This window comes from Drosophila melanogaster, chromosome 3R (assembly GCF_000001215.4).
Source record: "Drosophila melanogaster chromosome 3R".
Lineage (NCBI taxonomy): Eukaryota > Metazoa > Arthropoda > Insecta > Diptera > Drosophilidae > Drosophila > Drosophila melanogaster.
In genome coordinates this window covers 8,336,040-8,362,821 of record NT_033777.3, presented here as the reverse complement: position 1 = coordinate 8,362,821, position 26,782 = coordinate 8,336,040, and the positions used below count along the sequence as shown (strand labels likewise).

At 44.0% G+C, this 26,782-nt stretch overlaps 9 protein-coding genes and 1 non-coding gene across 16 annotated transcripts; 4 read left to right on the top strand and 6 right to left on the bottom strand.

Moving 5' to 3' along the window:
• Positions 1 to 267: 267 nt before the first annotated feature.
• Positions 268 to 2,864, top strand: Veneno. Its single transcript, NM_141540.3, has 6 exons — positions 268 to 383; positions 441 to 914; positions 1,141 to 2,022; positions 2,080 to 2,258; positions 2,316 to 2,521; positions 2,576 to 2,864. The coding sequence occupies exons 1-6, from the start codon at positions 348 to 350 to the stop codon at positions 2,725 to 2,727; spliced, it is 1,929 nt and encodes a 642-aa protein (NP_649797.2). The 5' UTR covers positions 268 to 347; the 3' UTR covers positions 2,728 to 2,864.
• stck (steamer duck) lies at positions 2,858 to 5,844 on the bottom strand. 4 transcript variants are annotated; one of them, NM_001260058.2, is made up of 7 exons: positions 5,727 to 5,844; positions 5,366 to 5,485; positions 4,232 to 4,351; positions 3,868 to 4,173; positions 3,672 to 3,813; positions 3,357 to 3,615; positions 2,858 to 3,292 (listed from the first exon to the last, which is right to left on the bottom strand). In NM_001260058.2, the coding sequence occupies exons 3-7, from the start codon at positions 4,333 to 4,335 to the stop codon at positions 3,096 to 3,098; spliced, it is 1,008 nt and encodes a 335-aa protein (NP_001246987.1). In that variant the 5' UTR covers positions 4,336 to 4,351; positions 5,366 to 5,485; positions 5,727 to 5,844; the 3' UTR covers positions 2,858 to 3,095. The 4 variants fall into 4 exon arrangements, with proteins under 4 accessions (NP_001246987.1, NP_524278.1, NP_731241.1 ...); NM_079554.4 differs by lacking the exon at positions 5,366 to 5,485; NM_169220.3 differs by lacking the exon at positions 5,727 to 5,844 and having other exon boundaries at positions 5,366 to 5,491.
• Positions 5,845 to 10,004: 4,160 nt separating this feature from the next.
• On the bottom strand, positions 10,005 to 13,007 carry Atg13 (Autophagy-related 13). Its single transcript, NM_141539.4, has one exon. The coding sequence runs from the start codon at positions 12,686 to 12,688 to the stop codon at positions 11,117 to 11,119; it is 1,572 nt and encodes a 523-aa protein (NP_649796.1). The 5' UTR covers positions 12,689 to 13,007; the 3' UTR covers positions 10,005 to 11,116.
• A 518-nt stretch (positions 13,008 to 13,525) lies between these two features.
• On the bottom strand, positions 13,526 to 15,243 carry CG7352 (uncharacterized protein). 2 transcript variants are annotated; one of them, NM_001170079.1, is made up of 3 exons: positions 15,187 to 15,243; positions 14,198 to 15,044; positions 13,526 to 14,143 (listed from the first exon to the last, which is right to left on the bottom strand). In NM_001170079.1, exons 2-3 carry the CDS (start codon positions 14,840 to 14,842, stop codon positions 13,604 to 13,606), a joined length of 1,185 nt encoding a protein of 394 aa, NP_001163550.1. In that variant the 5' UTR covers positions 14,843 to 15,044; positions 15,187 to 15,243; the 3' UTR covers positions 13,526 to 13,603. The 2 variants fall into 2 exon arrangements, with proteins under 2 accessions (NP_001163550.1, NP_649795.1); NM_141538.2 differs by lacking the exon at positions 15,187 to 15,243 and having other exon boundaries at positions 14,198 to 15,103.
• mir-9380 (mir-9380 stem loop) lies at positions 14,044 to 14,120 on the top strand. Its single transcript, NR_144676.1, has one exon. It is a non-coding gene; the product is annotated as a mir-9380 precursor RNA (primary transcript).
• Positions 15,244 to 15,356: 113 nt separating the features above from the next.
• Positions 15,357 to 18,422, bottom strand: DppIII (Dipeptidyl aminopeptidase III). Of its 2 annotated transcripts, NM_169217.3 has the most exons (4): positions 18,339 to 18,422; positions 17,799 to 18,013; positions 17,423 to 17,729; positions 15,357 to 17,363 (listed from the first exon to the last, which is right to left on the bottom strand). In NM_169217.3, exons 2-4 carry the CDS (start codon positions 17,954 to 17,956, stop codon positions 15,468 to 15,470), a joined length of 2,361 nt encoding a protein of 786 aa, NP_731237.1. In that variant the 5' UTR covers positions 17,957 to 18,013; positions 18,339 to 18,422; the 3' UTR covers positions 15,357 to 15,467. The 2 variants fall into 2 exon arrangements, with proteins under 2 accessions (NP_731237.1, NP_731238.1); NM_169218.3 differs by lacking the exon at positions 17,799 to 18,013.
• Positions 18,423 to 18,511: 89 nt separating this feature from the next.
• On the bottom strand, positions 18,512 to 19,153 carry COX7AL (Cytochrome c oxidase subunit 7A-like). The gene is made up of 2 exons (NM_141536.3): positions 19,023 to 19,153; positions 18,512 to 18,967 (listed from the first exon to the last, which is right to left on the bottom strand). The coding sequence occupies exons 1-2, from the start codon at positions 19,047 to 19,049 to the stop codon at positions 18,674 to 18,676; spliced, it is 321 nt and encodes a 106-aa protein (NP_649793.1). The 5' UTR covers positions 19,050 to 19,153; the 3' UTR covers positions 18,512 to 18,673.
• A 152-nt stretch (positions 19,154 to 19,305) lies between these two features.
• Positions 19,306 to 21,161, top strand: PNKP (Polynucleotide kinase 3'-phosphatase). The gene has a single exon (NM_141535.4). It carries the CDS (start codon positions 19,380 to 19,382, stop codon positions 20,949 to 20,951), a length of 1,572 nt encoding a protein of 523 aa, NP_649792.3. The 5' UTR covers positions 19,306 to 19,379; the 3' UTR covers positions 20,952 to 21,161.
• On the bottom strand, positions 20,950 to 21,722 carry Arl2 (ADP ribosylation factor-like 2). Its single transcript, NM_057538.3, has 3 exons — positions 21,579 to 21,722; positions 21,165 to 21,519; positions 20,950 to 21,106 (listed from the first exon to the last, which is right to left on the bottom strand). Exons 1-3 carry the CDS (start codon positions 21,641 to 21,643, stop codon positions 20,972 to 20,974), a joined length of 555 nt encoding a protein of 184 aa, NP_476886.1. The 5' UTR covers positions 21,644 to 21,722; the 3' UTR covers positions 20,950 to 20,971.
• Positions 21,723 to 21,778: 56 nt separating this feature from the next.
• Positions 21,779 to 22,878, top strand: COX7A (Cytochrome c oxidase subunit 7A). 2 transcript variants are annotated; one of them, NM_143927.4, is made up of 3 exons: positions 21,779 to 21,909; positions 22,051 to 22,394; positions 22,733 to 22,878. In NM_143927.4, the coding sequence occupies exons 1-2, from the start codon at positions 21,892 to 21,894 to the stop codon at positions 22,300 to 22,302; spliced, it is 270 nt and encodes an 89-aa protein (NP_652184.2). In that variant the 5' UTR covers positions 21,779 to 21,891; the 3' UTR covers positions 22,303 to 22,394; positions 22,733 to 22,878. The 2 variants fall into 2 exon arrangements, with proteins under 2 accessions (NP_652184.2, NP_001246986.1); NM_001260057.1 differs by lacking the exon at positions 21,779 to 21,909 and adding an exon at positions 21,923 to 21,998.
• Positions 22,879 to 26,782: the final 3,904 nt, after the last annotated feature.

The following is a 26,782-nucleotide window of genomic DNA, read 5'->3' as shown; positions in this document are numbered from 1 at the left end:
CCACAATTATCGATAAGACCGATAAGCAACAAACAGCTGATTATACTAAACTACACTTTAAAGTATGTCTCATATATTAAGAGCTAACTACTTCCAAACTATAAGATAATAATTAATTATGAATATAAATATATGAATATATTTAATACTAACAGCCAACAAATATTTGTCAGTTTAACGTGTTATAAATAAATAAGTGGGAAAACGGCATTTCATTACTAATGTGCACTTCTAAGTTCCGTTAATCGGATTTCCGTATCTGGTAACACCGTGGGGCTTCAGCTGTATCATTGGAGAACTAACGCTGAAAAACTCTTCCTTTTCGATCGGAAATAAAGTGTGACAACATGCTAGCACAAAAGTCAGTTGCCGGTGCTGATGAAGTAAGAACCAACTTTTAAAAAAGTAGCCGAACACCAAAATATTGTTTTGTAATTCAGCTTGCGCAAGCCAAAGGAAAATGCGTCCATTGCGCAAACGCAGCGGAAAGGGTCTGTCAGCGCTGCGGGGACTTTTACTGCTCCAAGCATTGTCAGCGGCAAGATTGGCTACGTCATCGTTACATCTGCATCCCGCTGCCCGCGTTGGTTTCTCCCAATGAATATTCCGTGTTCCAGAGCGACAGGGAATCAACTTTGGAGGGGGCCTGTTCGTTAAACGCTGACAAATCTGTAGTTGAGGCGTCGCCAATACCCCTCAGCCGTTCACCTATTCTTCCGGATTTGCAGTGCAATAACGCCGGCCGTTCCAGCATCATTGCAGCCAAAGATGATATTCCCGTTTCTCCGCCAAAAGCGATCATCCCGCCCAGCGGTGCTATGGTATACATTACGGACTTCATATCCAGTAATCGTTGCTATATTCGCGATGCCAGCGAATCTGCTGAAAGAGCGTTTGACGAAGTTTGCAAGAAGGTTTGTTATATATGGAGTCAAATTTCTTCAATCCAAGAAAATTCCTAAATTAGAAGTAAAATGCGTGCATGATAGCAAATTCTATAAATGAATATTATCAAAGAAATAGTGTTGCGTGTAAAACTGTATACTATTTGGATACTTAAATACTAGCAAATCGAGTTTTTTTTTCTAATTCTACTGTTGACGAGACTATTTCGAATTAAAAAGTGTTGTATCTTCACAGGTTAATACCATAGCTACGTTATTGCCCAGAATAAAAAATCCACCACCAAATAGATTGTGCCTAGTCCACTTTAATGGCATGTATGTGCGAGCGAAGATGTGTAAGAAGCTCCGTGAGGTTTCCCACTTATTTTTGGTCGATCTTGGAATCAAACATTCTGGACCTTTTTTCGATTTTAAGGATATCAATGATGAGTTAAAAGCATTGCCCTGTTCCAGCCAACTGGTGCAGCTCAAGAATGTATTGAATTGTGACTATTCCAATGATGTCATTGCCTTCAACTCGAAATTCGTGGGCAAGAAATATATGGCAACCATTAAAAAGTGCCCTGGATTACACCTCGTGGAACTAGTAAACACGGAGATGAACTTTTCGGTAAATGAACAGTTAAACGCATTTTTCAACAGTAAGAAGTTGCTACGAAACCCTAATTCTGCGGCCGAGAATATCAAGTCATGTTCCTTAGAAGGTCCGCAACCTTCACATATTGATCAACCCATTGCAATTCCTGCAATCGAATGTAAGAAAATGTTAACGAAACCAGAGGTACAGAATGAGTGTGAGGAGATACTCAAGCAACAGAACTCCGGACAAATTGATCAATCAAAATCAACTAATGTACTGGTTACAGAAGGAGCCTCTAATAAGATGCTTGGCTTTATTGATCTTGCTGATAAGGCAACTAAAACTGATCAGGACACTGCACCAAAGCCTAAAGATGAAGACGTAAAACATTCCTTAACACAATGCTTAACACCAAAAGCTAATTATCCGTTACAACTTCCAAACCATAAAAAAAATTTGGAACTTCCCGTTATCCATAAAACTAATGCCCAAACAAATGGAATCGTAATGTCGAAAAACGAACATGTCCTAAAACCTGTGAGTTGATAATATAAATTCTCATTGAGAGCCACATTTTATTAATTTATTTATTAGCCTTTTGAGATGCGTAGATTTTCAATCGAATCTAAGGAAGGCATTGATCTCATCGTTGTGGATAGTACAAAAAAAAATCGAGGTATTTTTGGGGCCTTTGACAGCACCTACGCCTCCGAATTTTCCGCCTTGCACTCTCGTTTATCAGAAATTACAGACTGCGAGCCTTATAAGCCAGTGTAACTATACTATAACCATACCAATGTAAGTTTATATTTAATTAACATTTTTGACAGTGTCAGGGAATATGTGCTTGCCAGATTTGAGGGTTCCTGGTATCGTGGCAAAGTGGAACAGATTATAGTTGTTCCACGGCAGCAGACAAAGTACCGGGTAATGTACCTCGATTACACGAATGTAGAGGACATAACCGAAATGGATATCCGTCGCTATCCATTAGACTTCACCGCTCCCTGTGCCACAAACCTTTGCGTGATTGACGGTATGGATATTAAACATTTGTCTTGAGCATAACATTTGAACAAACACTTTATAGAATTCCCGCACAACCCGAATGCAGCACAGGTTTCCTATCTGGCTGAGGTTTTGAAGGTCCATCAGTCAGTTCATATTGATAGTATCAAATATATCAACCATATAGCCGTAATTAAATCGGGAAGTCTTATTCAGAAGCTGTTGAGCTTGTAAATTTTAAGTGCATCAAATGCCATTTACTTGACACCACAACTAAATCGGGTCAAACACATTACGAAGTTATTGCGAATAAGCATTACGTTTTATAATTTTAAAAACATTTATATATAAATAAAATTCCATTAAATAACAACGTTAAAGGCTTTTAATACACAATGTTATGTTCCCTAGCTATTGATGCCGTTGATTCTCGATTTAAAATTTAAGTTACACACAACCGGATTACAACAGACGGAAAGGACATGCACAAGAGGTTTTAGTTTGTTTGGTTTTAGTTTCTCAAATGTTAAAAATGGTAGTGAAAGCGGGTCTACAACGACAAAGGCACTGTTTGGTGTGGATCTGAGACTCGCTCCAAGGCATTAGGTGTTCTTTTTCATTGTCATCTCGTGGGCGGTGCGCAGACGTCGTCTGAGTTCGTTTGGAAATCGGTCATAGCACTTTTTGCACACCGGCTTCTCGTCGTACTCGTAGAATTTCGATTTTTGTGTCATCTTCGTGTCGCACACGGAGCACGCAAAGTGGTGCACACACCAGGCCTTGTTCAAGGCAGTGAAAACTGTTGGCATTATGGAATGAGCGCATTAAATAAACCCAGAATATAGTTCAATTAAGTTACTCACCATCGCCTCCAATAACCTGGTTGCAGACGAAGCACAGGTTGCCAAAGAGCTGATGATAGTGCGTCTCGCAGTAGGCCAATCCCCGCTTCTCGTAGTGTCGGTGACCCAAGAAGGGTTTCTCGCACTTGGCGCACACGAAATGTTCCACATGCCAGTGCTTTCCGAGCGCCGTTACCACCCTCTCCTCAATCGGACGACGACAGGCACCACATATGGGAATGCCCATTTTATCGTGACAACGCAGACAATACAGTTCGTTCTATAATGGAATAATAATTCAGTTGCTTCTTATTTGCTAAAGAAAAAAAAACCCACCATATCGTTAGCAGCCAATCCTGGCCGGCTCTTGACCTCCCGAGCAGTGGAATCCAACTCTGTGCCGCAGGCCGTGCAACTGAAGTGATAGCCGTGGTACACTTCGCCCCGGAATCGCAAAGGCTCCTCGTCGATGAGGCCGCTGAAAAGCAGAGTAATTAGCAACATGTTTTCACCTAAAGCCTTTGAAACCTACTGGCATTTTTGGCATACATAGCGGCCGGTAATCTCCGCCTTCACCTTGGCATTGCACTCGTGACACAAGGCGCGGTTCTGGTTCTTGATGAATCCGCAATCAGCCAGCTCCTTGGCGCACAATTGGCAGCGGAAGCACTGTGGATGCCAGCTAGCTGACATGGCCTTGATGACCCGTCCGATGACGAACTCGCCGCACTTGTTGCAGCAGGGAGCGAAGAGCACGTGAAAGTCGCGTTCACAGTACTTACGGCCCTCGAACTCGTAGAATATCCCATCCTGGAAGGGTCGGAAGCACTGGGCACATCTAGAAAATGTTTATTAGTGAGGGTATTAGTGAAACAACTACATTGAGGTTTACTTACACGAAGCACTGGGTGTGCCAGAGTTCTCCATTGGAGTTAACAATCTTCTCAGTCGGCTCGAAGCCGTCGGCACATCGCGTACAATGCATGGCACCCAGCGACATGTTCGCTGCCTGGACTCTGTGAATTAAGAAGAAGATCAGGATCAGTTGTTGGTAAGTAACTAACCAATTCAGAGGCCATTACACTTCAGCCTTAGAGTACATCATGGTTATAGCTTGAGCGCAAAGAAAAACGACTTTAGGGCAGGGCGTGAAATGAGAAACTGGACAAAACAATGAGACTTATCGCTTGCCGGCTCTGTTGACGATGTCTGAATCATATTTCCTTCGAATGCACAGCCAAAAAGCTTTCTGGCATTCCGTGGAAGTTTAGCTTTCATTACAGAGAGTGTCGCATGGCAGTTGGATATCAAGCGTGATACGCTGCAGATGTGATGGCTTGGTGATATATCGTTTCGGAACAGGTTATATATACATATATAAAATATATACGAAGAACTATCATATTCGCTTTAAGCTGGATAACAATGAATGGCTATAATGAGTAATTGAAGTAATTATTACAAGCAGGAGCGCCATTTGAAAAGTTTGTATATAAACAATATATATAATAAGATGTAACTATCAACTCCCCATTACTGGTTGAGTCATTGAACATTCCTTGGCCTCCAAAAGGGGTTACAAATTCAAGCATCCAATTGGAATTGGGTTTGCCGCCAACACAACAGCGGCCCACTCATCATAATCAAATCCGACGAATACACACAAAAATACGAAGAGTAAACAATACACAGACACGCACTCTCGCACAAACACACACACACACTCGAGTGGCGGCGTTTAAAAATAAATTTGAATATGACCATGACGTCATCGATGGAGTAAACATCTGGCAGGAAAATTGCATTGAATGGGGGTCCAAAGCACCACCATCACTGGCAGAGGGTTAACGCTGGATTAGGGCATGAATGATAGGCACTGCTAGCCTGAATTAGTTATATTTTTTTATTAATTAGCGAAATGCTTATTTGTGCGAATGGATAACGATGATTATTATGCTGCCAAATGATGCAATATGTGGGCGTTTTGAAGACAAGGACGTTAAGAAAGTGGGGCGGAACATTCTGCTTACTGCACGGGCGGCATTCTGTGGGCTTTTCTTTTTTAGTTGCTTTCAACTGGTTTTCACTTGCGAACAACGGCACCTGTTGCACCTGGTGTACAACGTTTTCTGATCACGGCGAGTGAAACACTGCAAAAACATATAGAAATGATCAATCTGTGTCTTTTGGCTTTAAGCTCTGCTCGCTTGGCGGCCTTCTAGCCAGATCCGGTTGATTTTCAGCCAAGAAGACGATCTGCGCAGCGCTATCGCAGCACAAAAACAACAACACCTATATTGCCAAAATGGGCAAATCTCTGGAATTTCACGCGTTTCACTTAAGCATGTTCACATTTGAAGAATTGCATTCAACGGAAAAAGTACTTTTTACCTTCAGAGAAACCTTTTTAATTAAAGCCACAGTTTGCTGCAATTAAATTACTTTTCATTTAACTAACAGCTTCCGTGGAAAAAGACGCAGAAAAAACCACTCTACTTTATCACTAAAAAATCCCTGTACAACCTGCCTATCGATAGCTCTTCTGTTCTCGAGGCAGGTAGCCCTGAATGTCAATCGATAAACACCCAATACTACTGGGCGCCAATTTAAATTCGCTATTAGCCTATGTTACCGAAATACATCAGTTAAAAGAACTTTACGATTTAAGGCGCCACGCTTATCGCAGCGTGGCATTTTTGCTTCTTTGTCTCACCTTCTTATCAGCTGCTGGCCAACTGCTGTTCTTCTTCGAAACAGTTTCGTAACGCGCTCTTATCAGCTTACTGCCTCTACTTATAATTTCACGTACTATTTGTTTGTAAACAAGACCGGTTCGCATGCCAATTTAGGCTGCAGGCAAGAAATCCCTTTAGCATTGAATTTGATTGATTTTCTTTTTGCTATGTTACACGCCAATTGGGGAAATACATAAATAAATGTGCAGGGAAACTATAAAAGAATTCAATGCCACAAATGTCATAACAGTTTCGCTGATACTTATCATTAGAAAATATGTATTGATAAGAGAATCAAGAGCTTGTAAACTTGCTATGAAACCCACAATCACTATGAAATGAGTTTCTTTTTAAGCAACAAAAAGGAAAAGAAAAGTTTTACAGGTGTAAGTTATTTTTTCATATAATTCCCGATCGCCAATAATTTAAAATTCTCTACAAAGAGCCAGCATTTTGATGTGCCCACGGAACATGCATGTAAATGCATTATTTGTTTGCTTTAATTATTTTCCCGAATGTCTGTTTGCGGCAAACTTCCGCCTCGTGGGTGTGAGGGTCATATTTTTGAAACACCCCTCGCCGACTTCCGCGATGTGAACGGAGATAAAACTCCAGCTGCAGTTTCAGAATTTGCTTTATTTGTATCTGAGTATATATAGTATAGTTTTGTATTGGCTGGTGTTTTATGGAGCGTTGTCCCGTTAAAACGGGTTGCCAAGCGAATCGATCAGCGCGGCGCTCTTTGTTTATCAATCTCACTCTTTTGTCAGTCGCCTTTATTTATTATTATTAAATGAGTTTTTTTCCAGCATAACAAAAAAAAAACAAGGTGTCCCCACAAGGCCGCCGGTTGTGCGAGCGAGACGAACGAACAACAAGCGTCATAAGAAAGAGATCCAATACCATCCACAATCTAGCACTGAAAAAAATGTAACCCCATATTACAGCATATGTCTTACTTAACTATTAAATTATGCTGTTGACAAATAAATTTGTGTATTTTAACGTATATTCTTAACGCTCATCCAGAATTTAGTTCTTTTGAACGTTTGCTCTGACACAGTTTGGCTTCCATTTTTTAGATACAAATACATTTTTTGTCAGTATTCACTGTCACACGCTTGGAAAAAGGTGGTGGAACCTGGAAGCCGGGGAACTGCGAGACTTTCGGCACGTAGCAACGCGTAGCTGTAAGTTTATTACGCATGATTTTATGCTGTTGTTTACCAAAAATTCGCCAAGGCAAGCCCCCCATCCACATTCAAGCGGTGACTCGGGCGTATGAGCAACATGCTGAGGCATATGGAAATCGGCGTGGAATGTGGAAACTTTCAGCGGATGCAGTGCAGTTGCAGTGGGTGTCTAAAAATAAATGCAATTATGCTCTGTATTATTGCAGCTGCGTTCCAAAGCCGGCAAACCAGATGGACAACTGGTGCTGGTGCTGGCAGAGAAGCAGTTGAAATTTTTTCAAGGGGGTTTTCCATTTAATCATTTTCAATGTCATTTCAATGCATTGCAGCAATGTTTCGATAGTGTTATCAACTGCAACTAATGTAGTATATATGTAATAACAATTGGATCTTTGATCTATTTAGAAAGTTCTGGAAACTAGCCAAGTGGTTTTTTGATCTGATGATGTTTTCTAGCTAGACCAAATATTTTATTTATATGGCTCTCATTACTTTCAGACGGCTCTGTGAAAACGTGGGTTTCTCTTTTAGAGCTCAAAACGATTGCAGCTGCGGGAAAAAGCTTAAAATCTGAGCTTCCAAGCTCGTCCATTCATCTTTTTGGTCGGTTTCTGGGCACGACATAAAAAATTCCAAATATGCGGTCGCGTTGCATAAAAAAAACGCAATTATAGCCGCTGATCGCGTCCGCATTGCATTTTGGCCCTGTCTTATCGCCATTCGTATTTTATCGTTATTGCACGAGCGAGCTTATCAAGAAATTTCGAAACTGAAATCCACCTTACTGGGGGTTTTACTTGAACTGAAACGGTTTACCTCGGCACGTGAATACAATCAAAAAATTCCGCTGTCCCCAGAAGATACAGTATGACCTCTACAACGTTATAATTTGTTTCGTTAACTTGTTTTGAAATAGCTAGATTTCAAATTAGATCACGATGTAAATATATATATATATGACATTTTTCCCAAGAAAAAGTTCATTTTCTGTAAGCTACACAGTTTTTCGAGGCCAGACTGTAAATAATTCAATTTGTGGTGTGTGGGCGCCGGAAAAGGAGGAAAACCCAAGGCGGAGTGTGCAATCCGGGTTCCGTGGGCAGTGAATTTGGAGCGTTGGCACCGGCCGGCGAGAAAGGGAAATGCCCAATAAAAAGCGAGTAAAAAACGAAACATTCGAAAGCAATTTTCCCGCCTGCCAAAGTTTGCATTTCATTTGCAGTCACCATTTTGGCGCCTGGCAACAGCAAACTGCAAACAAAGGCATTCGGCGAAAATGTCGGACAATTAAAACCGAAAGCCAACTCAAAATCTGTGTATCTGTGTGGTGTGCCTATGTATACTCAAGTGCCATCCGCACACAAATGCAATGCCGACGACCTGTTGTCGCCAAGGTGCGATCGTTAAGTTGTATCTTTCGGACCCATTACAAAGTTCATTACCGGGGCAAATGCTGTTGTTCTATTCTCGGCACCCCCAAGCCAAGTGGTTCGTAGAAACTGAAAGCATTTCGCCATGCTCCTCAGAAAGCACACACATTCCATTCTCTATCAAAACGTCTAAATAAAAACCTTAAAAATATTTCGAATACTGAAACTGCTGCTGGGCAAACAGCTAAATTATAAGTTTTCATTTCTGTTATCACACAAAAACTATGACAACCGTAATCAAAATATCATTATTAATATTTATATATATATATATATATATATGGTATGGTATATATATGGTATATATATATATATATAGATAGAGTGTCTACAAGTTAGATATTTTTAGCTTCCCTCAACCACCAACTTTACATAACTTGTTTATTTGACTGATAACCACTTGAGAACTTTGTTAGCTTTGCTAACTTATCAGTCCTACAGATGACTCCTAAACCCCACCTGAACCAGCCCAGGTGAACTGTTTGGCCCACCCACTCACGTGAAGGCAGCGCGAAGCGTGCACAGCTGTCCATTTGTTTTGCACTATGACAATGTCATTAGCACTCGAAAGAAGGAATCGGGCACAAAGCCAAGCAGCAGATAGTCGCCGCCGATCGGCCGACAGAACAGAAAAGTTGTAAACATATATGTGTGCTTAGTTAAAAATAAAACTATTTAGCCTCTACGATGTCGTTGCCGTTACCATGGTGACGTTAATTCGCAATGGGAATTTAGCTGCTACAAATGCTAAAAAAGAGACTGCAATCTCCCCGGGCGGAGTGCGCAAATACCCGTAGTGCCAGAGATTAGCCCAAAGATGTGTAAGTAAATACATACATATGTGTATGATTCCAACGCTGGGAGGGTCGTCAGCTGGAGGAGATCGGGAATACTAATCGCATGTTAATTGATAACGACCACAACAAACTGCCAGGTAAGCAGGTGCAGCGCAACATTCTCGATACTGACGTACATTATACAATACCCGATTTCGATTGAGTGATAGAATACCAGGCAGTGCGATAAAGTAAGTATGCAAAATGAAAACAAACCATAACCAGTTTAAGGCGATGGAAAAACCCTTTCGGGGGAGTGTTTCATAAACTCCGCTCGCCTCGCATCTCCAGTGGGTTAGTCACATGACCTCACGGCGTCAGGAGGTGTGATCCGGCATGGTCTAGATGCTTAGATATATAAGCATATATGTACATTAGCATTTGGCAAGGGTAACTATAGGGCACACACTCTATATATTACGTGGCACAATCAACAAGTGACATGCCCCTAAGCACAGAAGTAAACATTTTGATTAGTGTCTTGATTAACAATTGCTTTTATTCATTGTTTATATGTACGTATAAATGTTCTTACTCTTATCGTTTAGTGTTTTTTTAATGTATACTCGAATTTCGATTCTCATATTCATAATTTTGCAATTGTAAACCAAATAAATAAGCAAGAGCGACCAACGATTAAAGACAAAACAAAACACTAGCTGCTCTCTTCAACTTCCTGACAGTGCCAACTAAGTTAGGATAGATATATTTCGTTATGCTTCAAGTCTTTCGATTAGTGGATATGCATTTGCATAGATCGAACAGTTCTTACTTGCTGACTTCCGGCAGAAATAAACCTTTTGGCTTTCTGATTAATTGCTGTTATCTATAGTTATTTATGTACATACATGATTTTTTCACTCACAAGCAGGCGAAAGGCACTTGAACAAAGAAACAAACAAACAAACAGGCGACGAGTACGCCCAACTTACTACCATATGCACAAGCTATATAGCCATCTATATGCATTTGCATGGGTCACTTGCTTATGTATGTATTTGTGTCTAGGGTCTAAACTGCTGCATCGGAAACTTTGAAACGTGACATGAGCTCTCCAATTCCTATGTATATACATCTTCCATCGTCCTAGAGCCTACAAAAGCCTATATATATATATATATATATATTGTATTTACATAGTGGGTAATATCAAATAGCAGCCTATCAACTCTACTTAACACAATGGCATATATAAATATGAGGGCGGGTCTATATTTTAGTTGACAATCTTACAACATTTATATGCGAGGGCTCAAGCCAAAGTATAGGTCTGAAATCCATTTCTTTGAAAATATTCTTTAATCATTATGCAACATTGCTTGGGTGATAAGAAAGTAGGTTGTTTTAAAAAGACATATAAACATTATGCAGTAAAATCTGATCTTACATTCCTTATCTAATCGAAATACATAACTGAAAACTGATTTTAAAAGGATGAGAGAAATGCTGAACTTAAGACCTTTACTTTCCCAAGCAATCTTTCTAAAGTCGTCCTTGATATTTTAGTTTGTCCCTGCCTCTCTCCATATTGACCGCCCTTCCATAAATAAAAACTAACTAATGACATAACTAGAGGCATTATTCCGCTCAGTTGCTCATTTGGAGCCCACCACTGCTGCGGCTACCCGTCGATGAGGAGCCCGTTAGCCCGAACTGCGAGACCAGCTTGTCGTAGTCCTCCAGCGAGGTCTCGAACTGCTCCAGTTGCCGGGACAGATCGTCCATGGCGCTGGCATCAGCGGAACTGGTTGCGATCGCTGTGGCCGCCGCCGTCGGACCGCATGCTGCTACACCGCCGGAACCACTGGATGCTGGCGGGGTCGAGGAAATCGATGAGATCTCTGCCTGCAGTTCATTAAGTCCCTTCAGCGGTGGCGCATGATAGCATTCCCTGTAGAACTTGGCCAGATCGTTTACGTGCGACGTGGGCGAGGCGAAAGGGAAGTGGAGCTCTTTTAGCAGATTATCATCATCAGGCGGTGGTTGTAGCGAAGGCTCTGAATGGTGACGATATGTGGCTGTGGCGCTGGCGGGGATCAGCAGGCTCTTTATTGGCGATACTGAGTTTTCCGAGTTCTTCTCGAAACTCTTGAAGCCTGCCGAGTTGTTGTTGAGATTGCTGATCTGGTTGAATTTACTATCCTGCGTACTATTGTTGTTATTACTGATGTTTACACTGGCGACCGAATTGTTATCCAGTCGATTGAGGGACTCCACAGAGCCGCGTCCTCGCAAAAGCCACTCGAAAGGCGGGGTTTCCGGCAACACAAAGTCATCTTCAGTGTACTGCTTTAGTTTGCCCATATCTGTGAAGGCTCCCGGTCGCAACGGCTTCTCTATATCGATAAACCGCCGATCGGCTGTACCCTGGGCGGGATTTAGGGCACCCAAGCCCAGTTTCTTGGCCACGACAGTGCCATTTTGAGTCTGCTGCTGGTTGCCAGGTGTATTGGCATCCGTGGCGGGTCTAAAGTGATCCGACTTCAGCATTATGGTGTTGCTCTCTGACTGGGCAGCCGTGGGCGAAATGGTCAGCTTTGTGCGGTAGGCCACGGACATGACCAGCGAGCCAACAATCGTGCTGAGTTGTCCGATCTTTACGTGCTTGTGACCCTCGCCCAGGGTGTGGACCTGCGGCCTGTCCACGTAGATCCTGTAGAAGATGCCATACGAGTCGGGGCACTGGCGCCGGGATAATTTGTAGGCGGGCGTGGTGCGGGTCAGCGATATGAGGGACTTGAGCATGATGCCCATGCGATTGTAGATGGCGTGGGCTGCCTTTAGGGTCTGGCCTTCGGGGTTCAGGTCATTGGTGGCCGGGGAGGCACCATTCTGGGGCTGGAGCAGGTCTAGGGACCACACCTCCAACACCATCTGGTCACCCTCAGTCGTTTTCAGGGATATTTCCACGCACAACGGCAGGCGCTGCAGAATGCTCTCTCCTGTCTTTAGGTTCAGAGCCCGCTTGGTCTCGTCCAGGACCTCCGGATGATCCTGCACGGCTATGTTAAACCAATCACTGCCCGCCAGTGGATTGCACTGTGTCTGCATCTTCTCGCCCAGTCGGGACTGCACCACCACCTGGGTGGACTTCAAGACCAGGAACTTGATGAACTTCTCCAAATCCCGTTCCGCTGCATTTAGACGCTGCGCCGACATTTCTTCGTTTTTCTTTGTTTTCCCCGTGCGTTTACGATTGTCTGTGTCCAAAGTTCGCTGTCTGCGTTTGTGTTTTTTTTTTCACTTTATGCGTTTCCGCGTTTTGTTTTGTCGCGGTTCTCTTGTTTTAGCGTCGCGCACTCTGCGTTCTAGGCACTGCTAAACGTGGTCAAAACTAGCCCGGGCATTTTGCCAAAACACTGTCATTTGTGCAACGCCCTTTCACTGCGATTCCGTGTTATTGTTTGTACGCAAGATCACTCCCGTTAACATAAAATAAAACCAGACCAGCGTCAGCTAGCACTCGCGATAGTATCGATAGTCCGATAATGGGCGTGTTAGGGATGTCTTGGTTTCGATATTGCTCGGTACCACTGATTTCGAAAAGAAGCTATTCACACACACGAGCTTCTGCACCAGCGACAAGCTTCCGCAGCACTGGCTTTATCTTTTATAAAAAGATATATATTGGTATACCAGTCAAAATAAACGTATATCTAAACATGTATTTTATGAAAGTTATGTTTTTTGAATGCAATTAGTAAGATGCAAAGAAATAGTTAGTAGTCAATTTGATATAAAATTTCAATTACAGATAACATTTATAGTATTTTTGATTGGACTGCATAAACACTTTCGCGGCAATTATGAAGCGGTTATTAGGCCGAGCTTTCAAAATAATATTAAACCAAATTGAAACAGCAGATGCGCATTCTGTGAGAATATCCTTTCAATCGAGGTTTCCAATCGAGCAAAACAACGAACTGGCAGCACAGGCGACGGTCTGGCATCTTCGCTAGCCTAAATGATACACGTCACGTAGACACAACGGCGCTTAATTTTAAATAATTTATTTTTGGAAGCCAAAAATAAACTTGACCGTCTTAGAATTACAATTTGGAACTATGCCACTGACTAGGAATCGCCACCGCCCCGTGCCTGAGCGTCAATTAGGCAGAAATGCTCCCTATCCGTAGACTTAAGGACATGCTTTGGTAGATATCGAAGCACGGAGGAAGGAACCTGGCTCAACATGGCCAAACGCTCCTGTTTGATGCGTTCCTCTTGCTCGGCATCGATCTTGGCCTTCATGTCAAAGTACTGAACATTTTCAGCGGTGGCCTCCGCCCGCTTCCGGTGATTATCCTCAATCATAGCAAGCAAGGAGGCTCCATGGGCCCGGCGTCTGCGATATTCATCCAGTTGCTTTTCGGAATTCTGGTTGATTGTATCCGGCGCCTCCTCCTGCCGCGTAGCCATCTCCGCCCGCTTCATCTGCATTTCGGCCATCTTACGATGCTTCACCTCCTGTCGATAGCGATCCAACTCCTGTCTGGTGCGCTGGCGAGACATCTGCTCCTGCTGCATCTGTTGGCGATAGCGCTCGTCACTCTTGGCCGTGTACTCCGCCTCCAACAGATCCAGCAGCAGATTGTCGCGATGCCGTTTTTTGTTCTGCAATAAGAGTTAGCTTTATTGATTGAATCGAAAAACCGCTTCAAGACTTACTTCGATTTCTAGGACTTGCTGGCCCAAACGAATGCTGATTTCTTGTTTTTTGCGTTGAATCTCCTGGCGTTCAGCCTCCAGCTGGAGTTTCCTGCGCTCCATGTCACTTTGCTTCTGGACTAAGTCACTCAACTCCTGGTTGTATTGAGCTCGCTGCCATTCTCTGAGTTCCTGGTTCTCCTTGATGGACCGCAGCATGTCCTGTCGCTTTTGTAGTTTTTTTCTCTGCGCCTCCAGCTCCTGGGCTCGATCCTCTTCCTGGATTTGCTTCTGCATCAGAAGGCTCAGCTCCCGGTCATTCATCACCTGAGCGTGCTCTTGCAGGCGCCGTCGGCGGTTCTCCTCCATTTGTTCAGCCAAGGACTCCCTAAGGCGGCGTTGTTCCTCCTTAAGAGCCACTTCCTTCTCACGTTGCCTGACCTCCAGCAGACAGCGCTCTTGGGACACTTCCGCGGCTTCCAATTTGATGTCTAGCTGTCGACGACGTTTTTTCTCCTCCAAATTCTCGGCTATATCCCTGGAAATGGCGGCTAGGCGCAGCTGCTCCGCCAAGTCGCGCAGTTCCTCGCAATCCCGCCGCAATTGCTGGCGACGTTTCCTCTCCACAAACTCCGCACGCTTAAGATCTTGCATTTCCTGCGTCATCGCTGCCTCCTCGATGAAGTCGCGGGTTATGGGACTCACTTTGGAAAGCTCCTGGCTGCGGCTCACCTCCTCCAGGTCGTACTGCAATTTTCGGAACAGCTGTGAGCTGAAAAAGTCGTGCTCCTTGCGCAATGAATGAGGCACCTGGAATAGCGGCTGTCCGATGTTGATAGTGCCACCTTCCTTGTGGTTACCACGATTTCTACCGGTTGCCATGGTGGTCAAAACAATGCAAACAGAAATGGAAACGAGAAACAAAATAAAAAAAAAAAAACCAATATTTATCGACTGGCTACTATGAAAACATTCAATGAACAAATTGTAGTATTTGATTTTATATTTACATTCTTAATTGTGGAGCTATTATGAGCAATATACATTTGGTCGCAATATATGTATGTACATACAAGCAATTAAATTCAGGTCCTTTGTCAATATTTTCGGTGAATGGCAAAAACGATCTTAAAATCACCATTCACTACGAAAGTTTTACTATAAAAGCAATTTAAAATTTAAAATTGTTGGTCATTAGATGACTATATATATTTTTATATATTTTTTTTCAAAATCATAGTTAACAAATTGAATTGATAATGAAGGCGAAAATGTTAAATGCGAAATGTTCTCAGTTGTTGAAGGCAGTCGGGAAATACTTCTTGTCCTTCTCCACGATGCTCTCCAGAAGATCGTCGATGTCAGTGTTGGGGTAGCGCTCCACCCATGACTGGATGTACCCCTCGTGGGTGGGCTCGTAGGTCTTCAGCTGGACCTTTTGGTCCTGGCCGATCGCCGTGTTGGCCTGGACGAGAATCATACGCGGCTTCTTGTGCGCCAGGCAGATATCCCGCCACTTGGCCCACGGATGCGATCCGCTCTCGTCGACCTTCGAGTAGTGTTCGTACATCTTGGAAGCTGCCTCGATGTCGGCGGTGGATTTGTACACCTGCAGCTTGGTCAGGAAATCGCCCAGCGCCTTCCTGCCCACGGTATCGATCTTGCTGCGATCCACCGTCAGCAAAAGGTTTTTACCCTTTTCGGTTTCCTCGACCTTAACGAGTCCTTCGCCTGCCTCCAGCAGCACCTTCATGATCACGAAACGAGCGCGAGAGTGCGCCTGGAGCCACAGCTTGGACTTCGGGTTGAACATTTCCAGAGCCACACCCATGCCGTTCCAGATGAGACTCAGCCAGTTGACATAGATGATGTTGTCCTGCTCGGCTTTGTCCTTGAAGCCAAAGATCTCCAGGATGTCACGCTGCAGGGAGAGATACAAGCCCACCGCCTCGGCGCGGCATTCCTCGTACGAGGAACCAATTGCTCCGAACTTGGTGTCGTAAGTTTCTCCAGGAAGATACCACTTGGTGATGGGTTCACCGGTGACCAGGTTCTTAGTGTTCTCCTTGTCAAAGTTGTACACACCATTTTCGTCGATGCGGAATAGCTTGCCACTACCATGGCCTAGGAGTTCATGGAGGCCCACTTGCACCTCAAAAGCCTTCACCTTGTACTCTTTCATCAGAGTTTGATCCTCCTCGGTGAGGAAAGGAATGGGATCCTTGCGGTTGATGTTGGCCAGCACATTGCCCAGCGAGACGTTCTTGAAGCCTTCATCCTGGCGGATTTCGTCGTAATTGGGAATATTGATGCCCGCTGGTACTCCGCTGCCGGCAAATGTGAGGACATCCAGGGATGTGAAGTCTGGCTTCAGGTAAGAGTCCTTCTCGTAAGGCTCCGTCCAGGGCAGGTACTCTATTAGTTTCTCGGCGCGGTTCACCAGCTCGGAGAATTTGGCCGAGCTCTCCTTGTTCACCATGGCCACGAAGCCCTCGAATTCAGCCCGACCTCCAGCAGGATCCCTGTATGTCTCAATGAAACCAATGTAGGTCTCGATGACAGGTCCCTTGTCCTTGATCCACCAACGCGATCCGTTCTTGTGCTCGTCCAGCGAGCCCTGTTCAAAGGATCGGACATAGTGCTCGATCATCTTGGACTCGTTTTCATTGGCTGCGTATTTCTGGGCCTGCAGCAGATGCTGGTTGACGCGCTGAAGCAGCTTCTGGTAATCACCGCGTGTCACCCTAAACTTGTTGCCATTATACTCTTCCAGCGGAAGTGTGATGCCGTCCTGCGTGGACTCCGCCACGGAGCCCAGCTTTACATCGTAGACGGTTTGACCATTTTCAACTATCTTGAAGGTCCGGCACATGTACGGTTCGATACGCTTTGAGGTCAGCCAAGCGTTCACGATCTCGGAGTCCTCCTTGGTGCAGTTATCCGACCAGTAGGTGGTGATTCCGTCGGGAGCAAAGCCCAGGATCTCGTTACGCGACTCGAGCGCATAAATCAGATTCTTGACCTTCTCGAAGATCTTGCCTACGCGCGGCTCATCGCTGTAAGCAGCGGATGCCTTTACTATAGTCTCAAATTGCTTTTCTGAGAGATTGGGAACGATCTTGCTGTCGCCCATACCCTTGTAGTTGCCCGCGTTGGCGAACACACCGCAGGCGTACACTAGGAAGGCCTGAAAGTGATCAAAATTAATATTTATTTTCGAGAATATGAAACTCTCCTCTGCCATACCGTAAAATCATCAGCAGACACTCCCGCCTCCAGGGCTTTCGCCCTAAGAACAGGAATCTTTTCGGCTAGGAAAATGCGGTGCAGCAGGGAGAAGATGAGCGGCGCCTCCGGACTGGACTGGATCAAGGCAATGAGTCCGCCGTCCCAGGAGGCCTGGCTGAAGTGGTGGGCGTAGAGCTTCTCCTTCTCGGTGAGATTCTCGAAGGCACTCTTGCAGTCCAAATCGGCAATGGGCTGCGTGTTAGGCAGGACGAAGTGCGCGGTTTTACTGGCCATCTCAGCGGGTTGGGGAAGGTTGGTGCTGCAGCTGCAAAGATATCATATGGCGAACCGGACCGATTATATACATGGGCTTTAGATAACACCTGGCAAATACCTGTAACGAACGAGGGAGCTACAAAATCCCAAACTTCTGGAGATTGACGGTTGGACTGAGCGAATACTGGGACTGGTCCCGTAATTTAGACGACTACGGAAATGACACAGCCTGTTCAGTTGCTGCCGGGATCTCTGTAGCCCTCTTAGCCAAAACATTACTGGGAATTTTTTGAGAGTATTCTATTTGAAGACTTTACATTACTTGTCGCCCAACTGGAAAATGTGAAAAGGCTACTTTAATTTGGATGAAAAGCCAAATAACTCGGGGAACACATGAAAACTTGATAATGCAATTTTATCTCCAGCAAGCCGGCTAAACTGCAGATGTGGCAGTTAAGCGGCGTTTTACCACAAGAATATAGAAAACAAAACTATGGCTAAAATGGAGCCCGAAAACGTGAAGAACTGGCAGAGCCCAAGGAAAATGTGAATGTTTAAGAACTACGTGGTTAGTCAATCGCAAAACAAACAAAAACCCACCGGGCATTCGTGTTTTAAGTGGAAAAGATAATCAATAAGTAATTTCGTGCGTACTTACCTTTAAAAAGTGAGAAAATATGCAGTTAAGAAATGCCGACAAAAGTGCAAGTTGTTCAAGCAGTGTGACCAGCTGCTTTGTGAGTCGATATAACACCACATATGTGTTATATGATATGTGAATGGCAAAATATTGGCGGCATAATTTAAAAACTCCAATGAACACTTTGAAGTAAAGCACATTATTATTATTATATAATTGATTTTCCGTATTTGAACTACCTATGTACAGAAACGTTACTAGTTAACTAATGTATGTGTCGTTACAATTGGTATTTGCATTCGTGTACAGAGTATTTGTGTTTTGTGGGCTTGCTTGCATGATCTCTGTTGATTTTAGGCAATGATATAGCCAAGCCACAACCATACATCGCCACCTATGCCGAGGAAGCAGAGCACCCAGGTGAGTCTGTATAATATGTTATCCATACTGCCGCCTTTTAGAAAAATCGGCAAATCATTGTCCGCCTGAAATTGCTTCCTCAATTTGACCATTTTTGGAGGAACTTTTCCAGGACGTGTCTTCGGAGCTGCAGCTGCAGCAGCAGCATATTTCAAAGCAGCCGAGTTGCGAAATTCACGAATGGGCTTACAAACTGCACCCACATCACCGACTCCCCGAAGGAAGGGCTGATCGGAAAGAACGAATTAAATTAATGTTTTGTATGGAATGGTGGTAACTTACGCGCAAAGAGAAACAGTTTCTTTGCATTTACGTTTCCTGAAACTTTCTGGAGTATTCGGAACAAAATTTTGTCTGCCTTTAACTATCGAATAATGTTTAAGTGACACTATTACTATAAGCCATCTTTGATGGATTTAAGATTTCTGGAAGGGTTTCACACAGAGCCTAGGCTCCGATTTTTATATGGAGTAATTTATTTTTCAATTTAAATAGGTAAAAACAACCACTTTCATTTCAAAGTACATATGTCTGTGTGCCACTCTTCTTCTTTTAATGCCAAATTAGGTCACACTATTCGCTCTCTAGTGAATTTTGGTGTCAATATTAAGCAATGCTCTTATTTATTGATTAACCAAAATGTCTATGGCTAAATACCTAAACCGATCCGTTGGAAAAGCTGGCAAGGATGTGGCCGCCAGGATATGCACCCTTAAACCCACTGAGCCGGAACACCATTCTATACACCTGACCGCTGGGGAGAATTTCGTGGGACGCAGCCGGGAGACCGGCATCCGAGATTCCAAGTGCTCGAAGCGACAGATTCAACTGCAAGTGGACCTAAAAAAGGCTGTAGTTTCACTTAAAGTCCTGGGAGTTAATCCCTGCGGCGTCAATGGTCTGATGCTTATGCAGAACGGGGAACGCGAGCTGAAGCACGGAGACTTGGTGGAGATCGTTTACGGCAGGCATCAGTTCGAGGTCGTCTTTAACCCTCCACCGGAGTATGACAAGGAGAAAGCTGAGCCGTTGTCCACAACACTATCACCGTCAGAGAAATCCGAGAGGTGGGACTCATCTGGCAATGGTAAGCTGGTTATCTTTACCAGCGTCGGCGTTAAAGGTTCTGAAAAGATAGCTGGCTACGACATGGACGGCACCATTATAAAAACAAAATCGGGACTGGTGTTCCCCAAAAACACCGACGACTGGCAGATCATATTTCCCGAAGTGCCGGAGAAACTAAAGAATCTCCACAAGGATGGGTTTAAAATCTGTCTCTTCACCAACCAAGGAGGCATTGCTCGTGGAAAAATCAACCTAGATGACTTTAAGGTCAAGATCAAGCATATTGTGGCTAAACTGGGAGTTCCAATTCAAGTATTTATAGCCATAGGTGATGGATTTTATCGCAAACCTTTGACGGGAATGTGGCAGCACTTAAAGAGTGAAATGAATGATGGCGTTGAGATTCAGGAAGATCGATGTTTCTTCGTCGGCGATGCAGCCGGAAGACCGGAGACGGGCAAGGGAGCCACCAAGCGGCGCAAAGATCACTCTTTAGTAGACAGACTTTTTGCAGCCAACGTGGGAATTTCATTCTACACTCCAGAGGTTCATTTCCTGGGCAAACAAGTGGAGCAGTGGAATAAGCCGGACTTTGAACCCACTAGCGTTCAGGACCAAGTATCTCTGCTTGATCCGGATGACTTGACCCTCGATGACCACCCCTGCGAAATGGTCATCATGGTGGGTCTGCCAGGATCCGGAAAGAGCCACTTTTGTTCCAGCTTTTTTCAACCGCGGGGCTACAAAATCGTCAATGCAGATACATTGGGTAGCACTCAAAACTGCCTGACTGCCTGTAAACGGTTCCTGGACTCGGGCCAATCATGTGTGGTGGATAACACCAATGTGGATGCAGCTTCTCGAAAAAAATTCTTGCAGTTGGCCAGCGAAAAGATGATTCCATGCCGCTGCCTTGTGATGAATGTGCCCGTCGCCCAAGTGAAGCACAATATAGCTTTCCGAGAGCTATCAGACTCCGCGCGCACCAAGATCAAGGACATGGTATTTAACATGATGAAGAAAAAGTACCAGGAACCCGCCCTAGACGAAGGATTTATATCCATACACAAGGTGAACTTTAAGCCCAATTTTGCGGACGAAAAGCAGGAAAAGCTATACAAAATGTACTTGGTCGAGAAATAAGGAAGTAAAATAAATTGTATTTAATCCAAAGTGAATATACGCTTAGCTATATCGGCGATCAACCAGTCCATGGAGCTAAGCAGTTTCTCGCCAGTCACTGCACTAACTCCGGCCACCAGCCAATGATGTGTGGTGATATCCTCTAGGTGTAGTATCTTTAAATATAAAGTATATTAAATGTGTTGTTTCAATAAAAAATCAATGAGAGTGAACCTCTTTAATTTCGTTGGATGAGAGGGCTCCCGGTAGATCCTGTTTGTTGCAGAGAACTAGGAGTGTGGCTCCAGCTAATCGCTCTTCCTGGAGCAGAACTTGCAGCTCCTGGCCGCAGGACTCTAGGCGCATCCTGTCAGCGCTATCCACCACCCAGACCAGACCATCAGTGGACTCGAAGTAGTTTCTCCAGTAGGATCGCAGAGACTTCTGGCCACCGACATCCCACATATTCAGGGTGTAGCCGTTGTGCTCCAAGGTTTTAATATTGAATCCCAGTGTGGGTGAGATGGTGTCTATGGGTTCGCCATTAAAGCGCTTCAGGATTGTCGTCTTGCCGGCATTATCCAGACCTCTATAAGAAAGTCGATACATGAATCACTATTTATTTTTTTATAATTCCATGGAACTCACAGCAGTAATATGCGCATTTCCCTTTCCTTCTGTCGCATCTTTTTTAATACTGTGAGGAAGCCCATGACAACGTCTGTATTTTAGTAACGCTATGGAATTATAAACAAATGTTTTTATTGGCAGCTGCTTAAATTGTTTATTAAACTAAATAGGAATTTCCAGGTGAATGCCAAACTGCTGGAAATATCGACATCGATGTATCGATAATACATCGATATATCTCCAGTTGTCAGCTGTCATATTTCAGACCGATATTTTTCGCCCAGGAAAACTGCTCACTTTTTGCTAAATCTTAAAAATAAACCCCAGCAAAATGATGAACCTGTCGAGAGTAAGTAATTTACATTACTCTACACACCTTTCTGGAGGAACAGCATGAGTTCCGAAACACTGGAGATCCCATTACCTACATCCAATTACGTAAGTTCCCTGGAGCCTCAGAACTAACCGCACATTTTGTACTCCTCGGCAGGCTGTTGTCCGTAGCTTCGCTACCACCGCTGGCCGCCGGTCCGCCGCCGTGCCCAAGGACCAGATCGAGAAGGGATACTTCGAGATCCGCAAGGTGCAGGAGCACTTTCAGAAGAAGGACGGCAAGCCCGTCTTCCTCAAGGGATCCGTCGTGGACAACGTGCTCTACCGCGTCACCGTCGCTCTCGCCCTCGTCGGCATCGGTGGCATGGGCAAGCTTTTCTACGAGCTGAGTGTTCCCAAGAAGGAGTGAAGTCGCAGTACCGAACCCTAAGCTAAGCCATTAAACCCCGCGCAAGATCCGTGATTCAGCGTAGTCGCCTTATATTTCAATGTTTTGATTGTGTAAGTTCCATTTTTTAGAATTTTGTGTTTATGCTAGGTTGCTAAGTTCTTGACATAAAATATGACATTATCCAAGGACAACATTCCGTAAACTATTCCCTGTATTTGTCTAATAAATTTATAGACTATGTTTAAACCTTAAGTTATAATATTTGTTTGCAAACTAGCATCTTAAAGTCTCCGTCTTATACAATAATAGTTTAATTAGGAATTTTATTTGTACAATAATAGATATGTGTAACATGAGAACCACTTGCCTAAGAGATCTGCCATTCAGATACAACATCTATCCCAAAAGTTTGTAACTAATCGCAATCCTTAATCCCTTTATCTTGCAGAGCCTTGCCCTGGATACCTGGACAACATGAAACACCCCAACCTACAACCTGGCTTATTGTTTTGTGTTAGAATAGCTAAGATTTGATGTGTAAACTGAACATTCGCAAGAGCATTTAAAGCGTGGAAATATAAGAGATCTGGCTGTAAAGTAACGAGACTGCTTATTTGTTTTAGGCACGGTCGCTGGCAACGAGATATTTGCCCAAAAGTATTTCCCCTTAATTGCATTGACATTAAGTAAACAAACAGCGGCGACATGGAGCAGAGATCTGGGATGCGGTCGAGACTGGGGAATCGGCTAAGGAAACGGCCTGTTTTATAAATCAAAGGGCGGCAACTCGGCGCGTTGCCATTGGCATGGAAATGCATTTTAAATCGAGCGAATCATGTTGCGCTTTAACACAAGCACAGGCCCATGCACGCCGCCCGTTTATTAATACCCGAGTGCGGCGGAATATGCAATTCATGACGTTTTTCATTAGTTATTCTCCATAAACACTTAAATAAAACTAAAGCATTAAAAATTATGAAAACATCCGCCGCTTTATGCATTTTCCCTGGCATTTTCCACACACTCACAACGGGCAGTGCGTCACGAAACTGTTGTGGAATTTAAGAAATATGTTAGTTATTAAACGAGAAATAATATTTAACAGATAGTTTCCGCAAACAGTTGCATGTTCTCAAGTCTAAGAGTATATTCCCTTATAGAAAACTCGTATAGTGAACTTAGTAAGTAACTTATCCTTATAGTTTCACCACGCACTGTACAGTGCATACCCATCGAAGTGGAATAAACAGAAAAGCGTAATCTTTCCTCTTCTGTTGTGTTGCGTTGCGTTGGTTTGCCATTATTCCGCTACGGCCCATTTGAATTTTTGGATGTGCGCGCGAAACGAAAAGTCATAAAGTGGACGCGGACTGGCCCACCGTAAACACATTGGGAATGGCCAGCAGTTCTGCGTAGGTGGTTCCGAACGGAACTGAAAGTGGTGATCTGCTGCAGACATTGTATAGCCTATTCGTGGGCCATATGTGATCCCGAAAATATAGATTCCCCCGAAACGGAAAAGAGCTCGATTTTTAATTAAAGTTCGTTTGGCTAATTATGGGATGGGAACGTAGCGGTGCACATGTCGCAAACTTATTATATTTCATAGACTGTGAAAAATTTAAATGAACACGAAATGCCAAAGCGCTGGCGGCTCTCCATCTTCTGCGCTGTGTCTCGCGGTCGGGATCTTTCGGAGTAACTGCATCTGCAACTGCAACCGTTCCACTCGACTGGCCACAGCCAAATTACAATAATAACTCAAGAAGCATAGAAGATGCCGGGCTAAACGCTCCGCCTTCTCTCCCCAGCGACCACAATCCTTTGCCAAAACAATATGGTAGAACAACACAACGAAGTAAACCCCATATTTGTGGATTGGATGCGGATGCGTGTAGAATCGGGAATCGAAAAATGTGTTTCATTAAATCTTATTTATAGTCGGCAATTTTATGCATTTAAAGCGCGTCTATCAGCGCTGCATCTCAGCGGCATCAAGGCGATGCGGAAACGGCAGCGACGCCATATTGGAAGCCCAACGGCGGCGGGCTTTGATTCTGGGCGGGATCTGGGGAGGGCTGGGTTATGCAGTAGGGTCAAACTGATTACCATGCGATTCTCCACAGGAGGAAACAACTTTCACCTTTCCCCTGTTGTTTGTTTATTTTCAATTTTATGGTTGACTTTAAATAGGACTCCTATAGGGTATTAAGATGCAATGGAATCAAGTAAATAATAGTAGTGCGTCCACAAAATTAATGCAACTTAACCTAAGTTTTAGATTTTTAGATAATTAATCTATTAGGATTTTCAGGACGCCTTTCCCTTTAAAGACGCCGTAAAATATGCAACAATTTTTTATATTTTCCTCAGAAAAATTAACATTCGCTTATGGTATATAAAAAGAAAGTCGCTGAATAACATTGTTATATCGAAATTGAATTACCAGGTACCCCATAGTCTGGACTCCTCGAACAGCTCCCGCGCTCATTGGATGCTCCTCACGTGAGTTATGGCCACGTCCTGGTCCGCATCGGATCAGTTCGGATCGACTTTGGGATCCCGGTTCGCAGTACCACTACTAGGAGCAGTCGCAGTCAGCACAGCACAGCAGCCGCAGCCACAAATCAGAATGCCGTTGAAGCGTTCAAGTGCAACGAGCATGAAGCGAACTCGCTGCCGCTTTCGTCTCCAACTCGATTTGCGTCCCCAACTTCAATGCCCCCGCTCCGCCGGCTGTCGTTTTGTCCGATCCCCAAACTTAGCTCCATCTTTCTCCGTTTGAGGTTGTCGGCAAATCTGGGCAACTTTCAGATGGATATTTCGTCAGATTGTCGCTGCGGCTGATGCCCAGAAGAAATTGAATGAAATAAAAATGGAATAAAAAAAACTGACAAGTCCGACCCTCGGGCGATTTTGGACCTCTTCGATGGTGTTTGTCCAACGAAACCCGTTTGGCCTATTAACACTTCGATTACAACTCAACTTTTGTCAGCACTCCGGACGCACGGACACGGACCCCGGCACTCTGGGTGGTCCCGTCGCACTATTAGTTAGATTTTGATTTATTTGAGCTTCAATTAGTCGTTGAACAAATCTGTTTATTTATTTGCTTTTAATTATTGTTGGAAACCACAAAGCCATGCCACCGCTCTTTATGGTCGCCGTCGCCTTCGCCTTCAACTTCGACTTCGCCTCGTTCCTTTCCTTGGCCGTAGAAGGTTTTTAATTAGCACCCGCCGGATAATTCACAAAAAAAAGCCATCACCAAATAGCCGAGGATTTCTTCAGACGTTAATGGATGCGATTCCCCAAAACGACCGATCATTGCAAACAACGCAGTTTTGTCTTTCGTAATAACAACCGAAAAACCAAGCAAATTCCAATTTTAAGTTGTTCCTCTTGCGAACGGGGAATGCCGATTATATCGACTCGAAATACCTGCTATCCATCGTTAAGTATCTACAATGGGGCAATAATATTATTTTGATATAGTTTTGCATCCATGGCTGCGTGCAAAAAGAGGCATTCGGCTGGCGTAAACAAACAAAAACATATTGCATGCCTTGCCGGAGAATCGAAGGAATGCCATCGGCGATTTATAGGCCGTAACAAGCCCGGCCCCGTGAAAGATGCGCGGGAAAACCGACACCTTGGCAAACCAGAAACACATGTCCGGAATCTAAGGATCTTCGGGGATGGGAATCGGACCGCATATACTATACGCACTGACCAAGCTGGGAACGACATCATCTAGTTAGGAACTTGAGTGCGAACGCGTGGGATCAGGTGACACGAAGGTCGGTTGCGGTATGTTGCCGCTCAACTGAGCCGGGTATTCGTTTACACCAATAATTCATCCTCAACTGCAGTTGCGTCGATCCGTTTTATGTAGCGCCCAAGGTCCATGGTCCCTGGGCTCGTAGGTTCTAGATTCCAGATACTATGTTCCAGGACTCAAGTGGGTCGCATAATCACGTGTCGATGCCTTTTTCGTTTGGGATTTATGCGCGTTTATGGGAGTACCGCTGCCGTAGACAATTTGACGCTTCCGCCTACTCCAGCAGTTGTGCACTGGGGAAAAATGTTGTTCGAAACGATACAAAAGGTAAGATACTTACAAAATTACTATATTTTTTTGTAACTTTAAAAGCGGCGATTTCCATTGTTAAAGGACTGTGCAATATGATAATTTTATACGAATAATAAATGAAAAAATGTATTGATAACAATTAATAAGGTGTACTTTATAAGTTAAATTCTTTTCAAAACATATATCCAAACTTCTGTATCTATAATTCCAAAGTGTTTTTTCCCAGTGCATAGTCCCCGCCCATCTGGCGCAATCTTATGTAACTTGTCCTCCTCCTCTGACTTATATGTGTCAATTTAATAGCGCATTTGCCACTTTATGACATACGATGCTGCTCCTGGTACTTGGACTCCTTTTCCCAAGTCCCTGGTGTTAGCTCCTTTGTTTTCTCAAGTGCCTGGCAGA